Raw genomic sequence first — 13,916 nt, 5'->3', positions numbered from 1 at the left:
TAGTCTTTTAATTAAGGAGTGTTTTAAAATGCTGCTAAGTTAGTGTGAAATTTCAAGTAGTTGCTGCGAGATGAGTAAGTCTAAAACACGTCTATGTAAGAACAGCAAAAACATAAAGCAGTGGTGATGAGTTTGCCAAGTATTAAAATGAGCTGCTTTTTTTTTTTTTTGTAAACAAAAGAAACTGCTGTTCTAAATGTGTCCACTGGATGTCACAATAGCAATTCTGCTAGGCAAGCAAACGGTTTATACCGGGGCCAAGCAAGAGGTACACAGTAAAGGGGGACTGTGGCTCCTCCTCCTCAACCCACATGAAACTTAAAACCTGCCGTTTTATGTCTTCTGCTTCGAACACATCGTCATTTGGCACCCTAGTTGCCCCAAAATGTCTGTCAAACACGAGAAAAGTGAACTTAACCCTTTTGAATAGTTTTTACCTCCGTTTCTTACGGTATGTTGAGTTAGCACTGGATTGATACGTGGACATGACAAAGGAGGTATTTGATACCTCGAAGAGTTTACATGTTGTGTTTTTTGTTCAATCCCAGAAAGACTGTGACTTAAAGTTTTAATCCTGTCTTTGTAGATACACTGAGACAAAGTCTAAGCTCACTGGGTTTTTTTAAACGGCACCAATTTCCTCAGAATTTTCAACAAACTTGGATTATTTGTGATTTGTATGTTTTCTTAATGTGCTTTTTCTACTTTTGGCCAAAGTAAAACAAAGTCATCAACCTGGAGTTGTCTTTATTTTTAAGTTATCGTGCCATGATTTTACCATTCCAGCCCACTTGGGAATAGATTTTCCTGCTTGCGGCCCCTGAGCTAAAATTAGTTTTGACACCCCTGCCCTAAATGGTATCAAAAATACTGCGAGATGGTTGGGTAATCCTAGTTATCTGCAAGTTGTGTACTGTGGGTTTTTTAATATTTATATTTTATTATTACAAAAAAGTAGGACTGTCAAACTATTAAAACATTGAATCAAGATTAACTGCAAATACAAATAGTTTTTTATTACCTTTAAGTGCATTTTATTAAAATGCACTCCCAACATGGGATTGGATGATGAACACCTCAACACAAAATGGACAAAATCACTCTTTTACACGCACAGCCGTAAGACATTTTCCACCTGGGGTTGTCACGTTTCATGTATCAGGTCAACTGTGACGAATGGGGCCTTATGAATCCCCTTTCCACTGTATTTTTTTTCCCCACCAAAGCTTATTACATCTCTAGAACAACTTCAGACCTGTCTGTCGATATAACGTTTTGGTTTTTAGGTTTTATGTCCTTTAGGTTAAAGAAAACCCTGTTTTAATGGCAAAAACACAAACTGTGCAACATTTTCCCTAAATAGTTTCAAAGTAGAATATTTGATGTAAAGTAAGTGAAACGTTAAATAGGTCAATCTGTAAACATTCATTTTGATTCATTATATTTTGAGCAATGAGTTAAACAAAGTTTAGGGATTCAAAGGGGCCCCACTCATTAAAGTGTTAAAGTCAGACAATTTATTTTTTTACTTAAATCTCTAGATCAATTTCAGATCTGTCAATTATAAGTTTTTATTTATTTATTTATTTTTTTAAACTTTTTTGGTTTGTTAAATGCCCTTTTTGTCATAGAAAAGTTGTTTTTTTATTGCAAACACAAAATATGCAATATTTCCCCCCAAAATACTTTAAAGTGGAATATTTGATGTGAATTAATTGGAGCCTTCCATAGATCAATAATGCATAAAGAACATTGATATTGATGTGTTTGATTTAAATGCTTGCAGAGGCCCTGCACTGTTAACATAGTCCCATCTTATATGAAGGTAACATATAAAAGTTTGCCTGGCTTCACTTTTCAACACGAGTTGTCCAAGTCCTGTTTTGGCGGAACTTTTTCTTCCTTCTCGGTTTTCTACTGTACTGTGATTGGTCGGCTGCGTGTTTTGGCACAGGGCGTTGGGTCGGTTCCTAATTTACGGCCTTGTGACCTACATATGGGAGGGGAGGACCAACTGTAGCGGGAGGCGGCGACACATGGGCAGTTGTTTACGCACTCTGAAGGCATCGGGTGTGGCCGTAAAGAGTTGAATGATTTATTTTGTGACTGCAGTTTATATACAGTGCAAATGTTTTCCTAGAAGTCCTGGGCATGGCTTTAGTTGTGGTTTGGACTTCTTCCCATACTCTCTCTCGAGCAATGCGACCTGTAATCTCTTGCTCCAGAAGAGCTCTCACTATCCTTTAGGCCTGTGCATAAGTATTTATTACCCCACTCCACCCTCCTGCAAACCAGTCATGTGACCCGCTATGATCCCTACCATACCATATGTAGTCAGGTCAGCTGCTATGAGCAAAGCGTGCAAGGAGTGGCGGGGGTAATATGATAATAAAAAAAAAAACAGGCGTCAGCATTTCTTCGCCATGTGCTCCATGCCTCCTCCCACGCCTGCAAGAACACGCCACTTCCGCCTGTTGTTGCTTCTCACACGTGTGCACACGTTCCTAGAACTCAACCAGTGTTTTTTAAACAAGCCACCTAAACAAACACTGTAGCTTCAGCCATTGACATGTACTGTAAATGCGGGAGGACGTTGGACTGTGTTCAAGCACAATCTGTTCCATTGACTTTCATGTTCTAAGTCTTAAAACGTATTGAACAGGAAATAATGCAAGGTGGATGAATCCGTCAGTCAAAACTATGACAACATCGGAAATTAGGGGTGGGAACCGTAAACCGGTTCTGTACAAGTGTTTGGATTGCTGAGAATCATTTTGTTTACGATTCCTGAGGGCTGGGCGATATGGCTGAAAACTGTATCACCATGTACTGTATTTTTCGGACTATAAGACGCACTTAAAATTAGGGATGTCCGATAATGGCTTTTTGTCGATATCCGATATTCCGATATTGTCCAACTCTTAATTACCGATACCGATATCAACCGATACCGATATATACGGTCGTGGAATTAACACATTATTATGCCTAATTTGGACAACCAGGTATGGTGAAGATAAGGTCCTTTTTAAAATAAAAAAATATATAAGATAAATAAATTAAAAACATTTTCTTGAATAAAAAAGAAAGTAAAACAATATAAAAACAGTTACATAGAAACTAGTAATTAATGAAAATGAGTAAAATTAACTGTTAAAGGTTAGTACTATTAGTGGACCAGCAGCACGCACAATCATGTGTGCTTACGGACTGTATCCCTTGCAGACTGTATTGATATATATTGATATATAATGTAGGAACCAGAATATTAATAAGAGAAAGAAACAACCCTTTTGTGTGAATGAGTGTAAATGGGGGAGGGAGGTTTTTTGGGTTGGTGTACTAATTGTAAGTGTATCTTGTGTTTTTTATGTTGATTTAATAAAGAAAAAAACGATACAGATAAAAAACCAAAAAAAACGATACCGATAATTTCCGATATTACATTTTAAAGCATTTATCTGCCGATATTATCGAACATCTCTACTTAAAATCCTTTAATTTTCTCAAAAATCGACAGTGCGCCTTATAACCCGGTGCGCCTAATGTAGGGAACGATTCTGGTTGTGCTTACCAACCTCAAAGCAATTTTATTTGGTACATGGTGTAATAAGTGTGACCAGTACATGGCAGTCACACATAAGAGATCTGTGTAGACTGCAATATGACGCCAGTAAACACCAAAACTTTAAATGTTCCATTGAAAATAAAGAACATTACACACGGCACTCAAAAATCTGTCGGAATGTTTTAGTATGACTTTGAAGCCGCACCGCTTGATGGATTGTCGGCCCTTTACGGCTACCGTAGTCAGAGATACAGGTATTACTATGGTGTGTGTATAAGGACCGCAAAATGGCACCCATTGTTTTGTTTCACAATATTATGCAAAACCACCTTTTCTTACCTTCTGGTACCTACTGATGTGTATTTGAGATCTGCGTAAGTACTGAAAATTTGCGCACGTCCGCCACTGTAGTCAGTGGTGATGCCGTAGTCGATAAGCTTCTTCTTTTTAACAATCTTCTTGTTATGGGGCGTTCACCCTCTGCGGTTGCCATTTCTAATATAAAGTAGCATAAAGTTCTAACTTGTATCTGTATCTTATATTATACATAATTCACCCCGCAGAACTTTAGTTATTAGAGTTCCGGTCGGATTGTTTTTCACGGGACACATTTCCGGCGTTGTTGCACTAGTGAGCTACAGATGAGAAGATGCTGCTCCGTTGTTGATTTAAGTAAAGTCTGAATGTCATTAAAACAGTTAGCTCCATCTTTTGACACTTAACTCCCGTCCTACAACAAAGATGAAGGGGAGAAGACGCTGTCGAAGGTGAACCACGTAAATAAGACCGTCCACAAAACGGCTCATCCTGATGAGACTGTCAGAAAGCGATTTAAAGATAGTCTGTTAAACATAATATATGCAACATTTTGACCAAAGAACCACATCACATGTTATGTAGACCACAAGGAAGTGTTTTCAATTTAGAAAAAAAATCATAATATGACTCCTTTAATGCGCCTTATAAGCCGGTGCGCCTTTTGTATGAAAAAATACCTGAATAGACCCGCTCATCGGCAGTGCGCCTTATAATCCGGTGCGCCCTATGGTCCAGAAAATATTATAAGTGTTTTAATCCGGTCGATATAGATAATTATTGGTATTTTTTTATGACCTACCGAAAATAAGGACCAGGAGAAAAATATATTAAATGTAAACATTTTCATTTAAAATGTAGACATCCTCTGATTTTAATCCCCTCAACAATTAAAGGCAGAAAAAAAGGTGATGTCAACACAAGCATTGACACACAATTCTAAAATCACATTGAACACTCAACAAAAACCTTCTAAAATGAAGGTGCAAAAATAAAGAATATGTAAGAAATGCTTAAGTGTAATTATTAGTGCAAAGTGTGAAAATGTAAACATGAAGAAAGGTGAAGTATTTTCTGCAGGTTAAGTTATTATGTTAATTATGTCTGTTATTCCCATTTAAGTATGCAATAATTTGTTATTATTTATATATTATTTGACCAAATGACTATTTTAAAGTAGCAGATTTTTTGTGTCTTGTAATTTATTTTATTTGTACAGTCCCGCAATTTATTTCCTACCTGTTTCTGTAGACCCGAATAGGGAACGGAAGAGGGTTGGAAGAAAAGAAAAGAGGTGAGTGCAGCTAAGCTCTACGGTCTGTTTGAAAAAAAAAAAAATACAAAAGACTGCCATACTGTCAAGGTGACTTTTCTTGTTTTATTGACAAGAATCAACCGCGAGACAACAAATTGGCCAACCAAATTTGATAGTTGATACTGTTACCTGATTAGCGTCTCTCCCCAAAAGCGCATTGGTGAGGTCGAGAAGACCTGGCTCTCAGTCCCCGTTCTAATTCATCCCAAAGGTGTTCTATCGGGTTCAGGTCAGGACTCTGTGCAGGCCAGTCAAGTTCATCCACACCAGACTCAGTCATCCATGTCTTAATGGACCTTGCTTTGTGCACTGGTGCACAGTCATGTTGGAAGAGGAAGGGGCCCGCTCCAAACTGTTCCCACAAGGTTGGGTGCATGTAATTGTCCAAAAATGTTTGGTATCCTGGAGCATTCAAAGTTCCTTTAGCTGGAACTAAGGGGCCAAGCCCAGCTCCTGAAAAACAACCCCACACCATAATTCCTCCTCCACCAAATTTCACACTCGGCACAATGCAGTTAGAAATGTACCGTTCTGCTGGCAACATCCAAACCCAGACTCGTCCATCAGATTGCCAGATGGAAAAATGTGATTCATCACTCCAGAGAAGGCTCTAGAGTCCAGTTGTGACATGCTTTACGCCACTGCATCCGACGCTTTGCATTGGACTTGGTGATGTATGGCTTAGATGCAGCTGGTCGGCCATGAAAACCCATTCCATGAAGCTCTCTGCGTACTGTACGTGGGCTAATTGGAAGGTCACATGAAGTTTGGAGCTCTGTAGCAACTGACTGTGCAGAAAGTCTTTGCACTATGCGCTTCAGCATCCACTGACCCCTTTGTCAGTTTACGTGACCTACCACTTGGTGGCTGACTTGCTGTTGTTCCCAAACTCTTCCATTTTCTTATCATAAAGCCGACAGTTGAGTTTGGAATATTTAGGAGCGAGGACATTTCACGACTGGATTTGTTGCACAGGTGGCATCCTATGACAGTTCCACACTGTAAATCACTGAGCTCCTGAGAGCGGCTCATTCTTTCACAAATGTTTGTAGAAACAGTCTCCTTGCCTAAGTGCTTGATTTTATACAACTGTGGCTGGACCAGGTGATTAGGACACCTGATTCTGATCATTTGGATGGGTGGCCAAATACCTTTTTTTTAGAAAAAAGAATAGAGGTCTCGGCAAGCAGAAACATTTTAGTTTATTCCGGCTTGTTCGTATTTTCCCTTTTACAGGGAAGAGTTCTCCCAGATTATTTTATTCAAAAGGCTGGGATGAAGCTGTCTCAAGTTTGGGGCATGCCCTGTAAATGGTCGCTCCCCACCTATGCGTTCGTCCATCTTGCTGCGCTACCTTGGCGGAGATCAAAACCAAAAGTTAACTACACATCTGTCCACTCTTCCCTTGTCTTGTTCTTGGTTCCTTTTCTTCCAGAACCTAAATGAGGTACAATGTGTGCATTTGAAAAGATAGAAAACACAGAGTGTATTCATTGCTCTGTTTGTACATAATGTGCTGCACAAGAAGGGAGACTTCCTGTGCAGTTCACTCTGTCCCAAGGTTAGAAAATATTCTCATTACAGGCCAAGTACGCATTAAGGCTATAACGTGAGTTTTATCCGATTAATCGAACAAACTAAGCAATAGATTTCTAAAATAATCAATAACTGCAGCCCTGTCTTATTGGACACTCTAAAATGAAAGCACGTACCCCTCCCATCTAAAAGCACTCACTCCCCATATTTGTTTCGCTTTTCATGTTTTTTTACTAAACAATCATCCTGCTATCTGACATTTCAAGTGGAAAATGCACCAAATGACTGCAATCGGTGGTTTCATTTGAGCAGAGATTGCTTTTCATGGGGCAGATGAGTAGAAAATGCTAAAAAAAAAAAAAAGAAGAAGTGGTGCGATAAGTTCCTTCGTTAGTTTGGATGCCATAACTGTGCTGACAGACACGTCAAACAAGTCGGCTATCAGTACCATCTTCACACTAAGTGGTTCAACTGAAATGTGGCAGTTTGTCTCCCAGGGCAACATTGCAACTCAAGACCCCCCCACTCTGCAAACAGGTTTGTTAACAGCCATGGTATGGTCTTCTGTCCGCTCGCAGGGAAGCTCTCTCAGGACAACAAGCAGGAAGAGGCGGCGCGGGCCTACGACGATGACGACGACGAACTGAACGAGGCGGAGGTGAACGGCAACTGGACGCCCCAGGAGAAAGCCCTTCACGAGGCGCGTCTCAAAGCCAAAGCCAAGCGGCGCCTGCGCAAGACCTCGTCCCGAAACTCCACCAGCGAGTCCCTCTCGGAGTCGGGGGACGCCACTGGAGGCGACCCCCACAGTCCGAAAGGAAAGGTCTGCACCAATGACCGCAAATCTAGAACAGGCAAAGGCAGGGGCCTGCCGAAAAAAGGTACTTGACACAAATAGACAACCTCCACTAACACGTTTTTATGTTTTTCTCACATGTTTACGGACTTGCTTACAAAACCGTTGTATTAAAATGATGCACAGTGCATGCCGAAGCAGAAGGTGGTGCTATAGCCAGATTAGCTAATCAGGAGCTTGAATTTTGCAAAAAGTGCTTTCTGGTAAGACGCATAAAAAAATGTGAAATTGCCAAAGGATGGAATTTCTATGCGAAAAGTTTAACAAAAACAATCGTTATATTTTTTTCATGAACAATTGTTTATTGTAGTTTGTTAATTTAACATAATATTAGGAGTAGAGATGTCCGATATTATCGGCTGATAAATGCTTTAAAATGTAATATCAGAAATTATCGGTATCGTTTTCAAAAAGTTAAATTTATGACTTTTTAAAACGACGCTGTACGGAGTGGTACACGGACGTAGGGAGAAATACAGAGCGCCAATAAACCTTAAAGGCACTGTCTTTGCGTGCCGGCCCAATCACATAATATCTACGGCTTTTCACACACACGCAAGTGAATGCAAAGCATACTTGGTCAACAGCCATACAGGTCACACAGAGTGACCGTATAAACAACTTTTACACTGTTACAAATATGTGCCACACTGTGAACCCACACTAAACAAGAATGACAAACACATTTCGGGAGAACATCCGCACCGTAACACAACATAAACACAACAGAACAAATACCCAGAACACCTTGCAGCACTAACTCTTCCGGGACCCTACAATATACACCCCCGCTACGCCTAACCCCCACCTCTACCCCGCCCCCCCCCCAATCCCGCCCACCTCAACCTCCTCATGCTCTCTCAGGGAGAGCATGTCCCAAATTCCAAGCTGCTGTTTTGAGGCATGTTAAAAAAAATAATGCACTTTGTGACTTCAATAATAAATATCGCAGTGCCATGTTGGCATTTTTTTCCATAACTTGAGTTGATATATTTTGGAAAACCTTGTTACATTGTTTAATGCATCCAGCGGAGCTTCACAACAAAATTAGGCATAATAATGTGTTAATTCCACGACTGTATATATTGGTATCGGTTGATATCGGAGTCGGTAATTAAGAGTTGGACAATATCGAATATCAGCAAAAAAGCCATTATCGGACATCTCTAATTAGGAGTATCTCAATACAAATTGTTCACTTCTGATACCCTGCTTGAGTATTGGCTGGTACTAATATTGATCCAATACGATATCAACAGGAATCATACATATTTGTATTATTTTGTAGCATTGAATGTTAAAAAAGGTTTGCTTAGGGCAGGGGTCGGCAACCCAAAATGTTGAAAGAGCTATATTGGACCAAAATTTTAAAAAAAATCTGTCTGAAGCCGCAAAAAAATTAAAAGCCTTATATAAGTCTTATACTGAAGGCAACACAGGGTGTTGAAATTTAATATTTACTCTACACATTTTTGAAACATTGGAAAACATTAGTAAAACGGAGGCTTCTCGGAGGGTAAGATAACTTCTGGAAATTACTGGCGTAGAATGGCCAAAGGTATAGATGTGTGTGTCCAAGTGAAAAGGAAACGGCAGGCTATTTTCTTCTAATGGATTTATTACAATCTTTGTAAACTGGGTCACATTTGCTATGGTCTGGAACAACATGGCACACAAACAACTATCAGAAATGCAGTCAATATTACATACAGATAATGTGTCATGAGACATGCAAATATAAATTGAATACACAGAGGACATAAGTAAAGGAAATTCAATGATCTCAAATATACCTACAGACAACGTATAATGATGCAATATGTACACACAGCTAGCCTAAATAGCATGTCAGCATCAATTAGCTCGCAGTCATGCACTGACCAAATATGCCTGATTAGCACTCCAACAAGTCAAAAACATCAATGAAGCTCACTTTTGTGCATTCTCGCACAACTTAAAAAGTTTGGTGGACAAAATGAGACAAAGGAGGAGTGGCTAAAAAAGGTCTTACTGTGGAAGCCTCTGTTAAACTTGTACATATAAACTAACTACGGTGCGTTCAAGGTCCACCAAAATTAGTAAGACAAAACGGCGCTCACCAAATACTCATCAGTGAAGCATGTTTAAAATAAACAGTGGGATTTTTAACAATTAGGAAGGTTTGTGTCATGTTTGTCAACCTACAGAAATCATATTAAAACAAAAAATATATATTTTTCCCTCATCTTTTTCCATTTTCATACATTTTTGATAAAACTCCGGGGGACAACTAGGGTGGCTCTAGGGCAGCGGGTTGCCGACCCCCGGCTTAGTCGAAATGACTCAAAATGAGTACAATGGTAGTTAAAAAACATGAACCTATTTATTATTAACTGTCTGTAATGGACCTTAAAGGGGAACTGCACTTTTTTTTTAAAGTTTGCTTATCATTCACTATCCTCATGTAAGACAAGAACGCATATGTTTTTCTTTTTTTATGTATTCTTAAATGTAAATAAACGTTAGCAAAAATCAGCTAACAATGTAGCCAACGGGAGTCTATAAAGCACTCTAAAAAACATCAAAAAGCCACTATGAAGGTTTTAAATGCATGCTCTTAAAGGCCTACTGAAATGAATTTTTTTTATTTAAACGGGGATAGCAGATCTATTCTATGTGTCATACTTGATCATTTCGCGATATTGCCATATTTTTGCTGAAAGGATTTAGTATAGAACAACGACGATAAAGATTGCAACTTTTGGTATCTGATAAAAAAAAGGCTTGCCCCTACCGGAAGTAGCGTGACGTAGTCAGTTGAACATATACGCAAAGTTCCCTATTGTTTACAATGATGGCCGCATGAAGTGAGAGAGATTCGGACCGAGAAAGCGACAATTTCCCCATTAATTTGAGCGAGGATGAAATATTTTTAAATGAGGAAAGTGCAAGTGAAGGACTAGTGGGGAGTGGAAGATGCTGTGAGAGCCGGGGGTGACCTGATATTCAGCTGGGAATGACTACAACAGTAAATAAACACAAGACATATATATACTCTATTAGCCACAACACAACCAGGCTTATATTTAATATGCCACAAATTAATCCTGCATAATAACACCTGCGTGTTTGTTATGCTAGCTCCTAGCTCCTCTGCTAGCTCCTAGCTCCATAGAACACGCCAATACAATTCAAACACCTGATCAACACACACAATCACTCAGCCCAAAAGACCGTTCACCTAACCCAAGGTTCATAAAGCTTATATATTTTTAAAAAGTTACGTACGTGACGCGCACGTAGGTACGGTATGTGTTATGCTAGCTCCTCTGCTAGCTCCTAGCTCCATAGAACACGCCAATACAATTCAAACACATGATCAACACACACAATCACTCAGCCCAAAAGACCGTTTACCTAATCCAAGGTTCATAAAGCTTATATATTTTTAAAAAGTTACGTACGTGACGCGCACGTAGGTACGGTACGTGTTATGCTAGCTCCTCTGCTAGCTCCTAGCTCCATAGAACACGCCAATACAATTCAAACACATGATCAACACACACAATCACTCAGCCCAAAAGACCGTTCACCTAACCCAAGGTTCATAAAGCTTATATATTTTAAAAAAGTTACGTACATACGCAAAAAAAAGCCAAAGCTGCATACTCACAGTAGCACGTCTGCGTCTTTGTCATCCAAATCAAAGTAATCCTGGTAAGAGTCTGTGTTGTCCCAGTTCTCTACAGGCGTCTGTGTATCCAAATCAAAAGTCCTCCTGGTTAGAGTCTCTGTTATCCGAGTTCTTCCATCTTGACTGCATCTTTCGGGAATGTAAACAAAGAAGCGCCGGCTGTGTACTGTTGTGGCTGACTACGTTCGAAAAATACGTCCATTTCGCACCGACAACTTTCTTCTTTGCTTGCTTGGCTTCCTTCTCCATAATGCAATGAACATGATTGAAACAGATTCACGAACACAGATGTCCAGAATACTGTGGAATTATGAAATGAAAACAGAGCTTTTTCGTATCGACTTCAATGTGGAAGGCATACCCGTGTTCGCCGGGCCACGTCACGCGCATACGTCATCCTCAGAGGCGTTTCGAACCGGAAGTTTAGCGGCAAATTTAAAATGTCACTTTATAAGTTAACCCGGCCGTATTGGCATGTGTTATAATGTTAAGATTTCATCATTGATATATAAACTATCAGACTGCGTGGTCGGTAGTAGTGGCTTTCAGTAGGCCTTTAAGTATATATGTAATGTAGTAACAGGCACATTCATAATAACGTAATATTTATGTATTTTGCCTATATTAAGCATACGGCAGTGTATTCATTTTCCAGATGTATCATAACGTTTGCTATCCCCTTCAACAACATCACTGATTATTACTCACTGCACACTTCATGAGAGCAAACAAACATAAGAAAACATCACTTACTGTACAATGTCTGTTCTCACTGGGAGACCAAGTTTTAGGATGTTCATATATTCCCGTTTAGAAGAAGAATGACTCATAATCCTCTCAAAGGGTTTAATTAAAAAAAAGATTGGGTGCAAACCAGCGACTTGCGTGTGTCTCTCTCGCCTCCCTGGGTCTAAATTGGCTGTCAAAGTTGACCAACTTGTCAGTTTATGTCCACATAATTTTGCTATCAAGGTGAGAGACGCTATTAATGATTTAGAAATAACTTTCATGAGCTCCGAGGCGAGAAAGCAGCTCACCAGCGGAGGATGTCAATATTGCAACATAAAAAAGTTCCCTCTCTCTGACTACTGCTCTCTAAATGTAGGTCTTTAACATTAGCGCTTATTATAAGTATCGCTAATACTTGATAATACTCAAGTCACGAAATGTAAATGGAGTGCTGTTGGCGCTTTTTGAAAGGTTATTTATTGGGTTTTATGGTCAGAATAGACACATTGATGTCATGGTTCCCATTGGCCCTATTGTCAGCGGACTTTTATTGACTTTTATTAATGAGTTAAAATGCAATAAAAAAAGAAATGGGTTCTTGTCTCTCGTAAGAATTGTGAATTGTAGGCAAAATTCCAAAAAAAGTGCAGAACAACCAGAACAATTCCTTAATTTAAGCTCAAGGTACAGTAAATTGAATGATGCAGACACGTTTCTTATTGGGTACTTTCTAATATGCTTCTGCCTTGGAGACTTTGTATCTGTAAGTAATATTCAATATCCTATGATTTACTGCAGTAAACATAGTTTAACCCATTTTTTAAATGCCTGAAGCATAAAATTATAATTTTAAACGTCTAAATGTAACCTGTTCACTCGAGGTGTCCAGATTCAACTTTGTCACTACCGATGCAATACAGATATTGCTATAATTATTTATTTGAAATATTTAAACTATAATTATTTGATAATTTGTCTGCTTAGCTGGGAGCTATGCGTTCCAAGTAGCCTGCAGCCTACCCATGTTTACCTTTTGTAAATAACTCCAAAGAGCAACATTTTATGCTTATTGGAGGATATTTAGATGTTAACTGACTGCTGAATGTTCCACAAATAAAATTAAAAAAGATTTTAGATGCAAGCCGATATCATCCCATAATTTTTTTTTGCGGATATCAATATATGATTGTGACACCTCAGAATAATACGATATGGCCCTAATGTACCTTTTGCAGCATGCAAAATACACTGAAACGACTGTATATATATTTAATTATGCATTTCAGACACTTTAATACACACAATTGCCATTCTGCTGAGTTTTCAGTTTATCCCTTTGGAGTTCCCATGTGTTCCTATTATTTACCATTAAGAATATATTTTTGTTTTTTTGCTGTACTTCTAGGTGGAGCGGGTGGTAAAGGAGTTTGGGGCGCTGCCGGTATGGTTTATGAGATGGAGGAACCTGATGCGCACGACCCCAACTACGATGAATCTGCTCAGGTCAGAAATATGTATGAATATCAATATTGGGACACACCTCTTTATCTATTAGTCAATCAATCAAGGGTTCCACTTTAACCTCTTAAACCTAGATGATGCTCCTGTGCAGTCACCATGCCGTCCCCTCCAATGCCATTTTAATTGTTTTTCAGTTCCTTGTCTGAGTTCACCATGTGACGTTCAATTCTATTTTGAAACGCCAGGGGGACAGTGTTTTTCTGAGCACCCGCCTTCACTGTCGTTTACAAACTATTTCGCATCCTTGGTAGTGGGAATGAACATTGGTGACAAATGCAACGTCGAGATCGTTGTGGAGCATCAGTCGCTTCTATTCTACATATTGCGCTTAAACCTTCCTATTTCTATAGTTTTTTTGTTTTTTTTAACTGAAAGTACCAGTAGAGTGGAATAACAAGTTTAT

At 39.2% G+C, this 13,916-nt stretch overlaps 2 protein-coding genes across 2 annotated transcripts in view; both read left to right on the top strand.

Annotated features, from left to right (window-relative positions):
• The window catches only part of LOC133634101 (programmed cell death protein 4-like), a 175,145-nt gene that overhangs the window by 2,081 nt on the left and 159,148 nt on the right, over positions 1-13,916 (top strand). The window lies entirely within an intron of this gene.
• Positions 1-13,916, top strand: part of pdcd4a (programmed cell death 4a) — a 37,969-nt gene that overhangs the window by 1,853 nt on the left and 22,200 nt on the right. Inside the window, exons 2-3 of the mRNA XM_062027099.1 lie at positions 7,313-7,615; positions 13,398-13,495. Coding sequence (XP_061883083.1) covers positions 7,313-7,615; positions 13,398-13,495 — 401 coding nt within the window. The remainder of the gene's footprint in view (positions 1-7,312; positions 7,616-13,397; positions 13,496-13,916) is intronic.

This window comes from Entelurus aequoreus, linkage group LG18, assembly GCF_033978785.1.
Source record: "Entelurus aequoreus isolate RoL-2023_Sb linkage group LG18, RoL_Eaeq_v1.1, whole genome shotgun sequence".
Taxonomy (NCBI): Eukaryota; Metazoa; Chordata; class Actinopteri; order Syngnathiformes; family Syngnathidae; genus Entelurus; species Entelurus aequoreus.
This window is presented reverse-complemented; position numbering and strand designations above follow the sequence as displayed.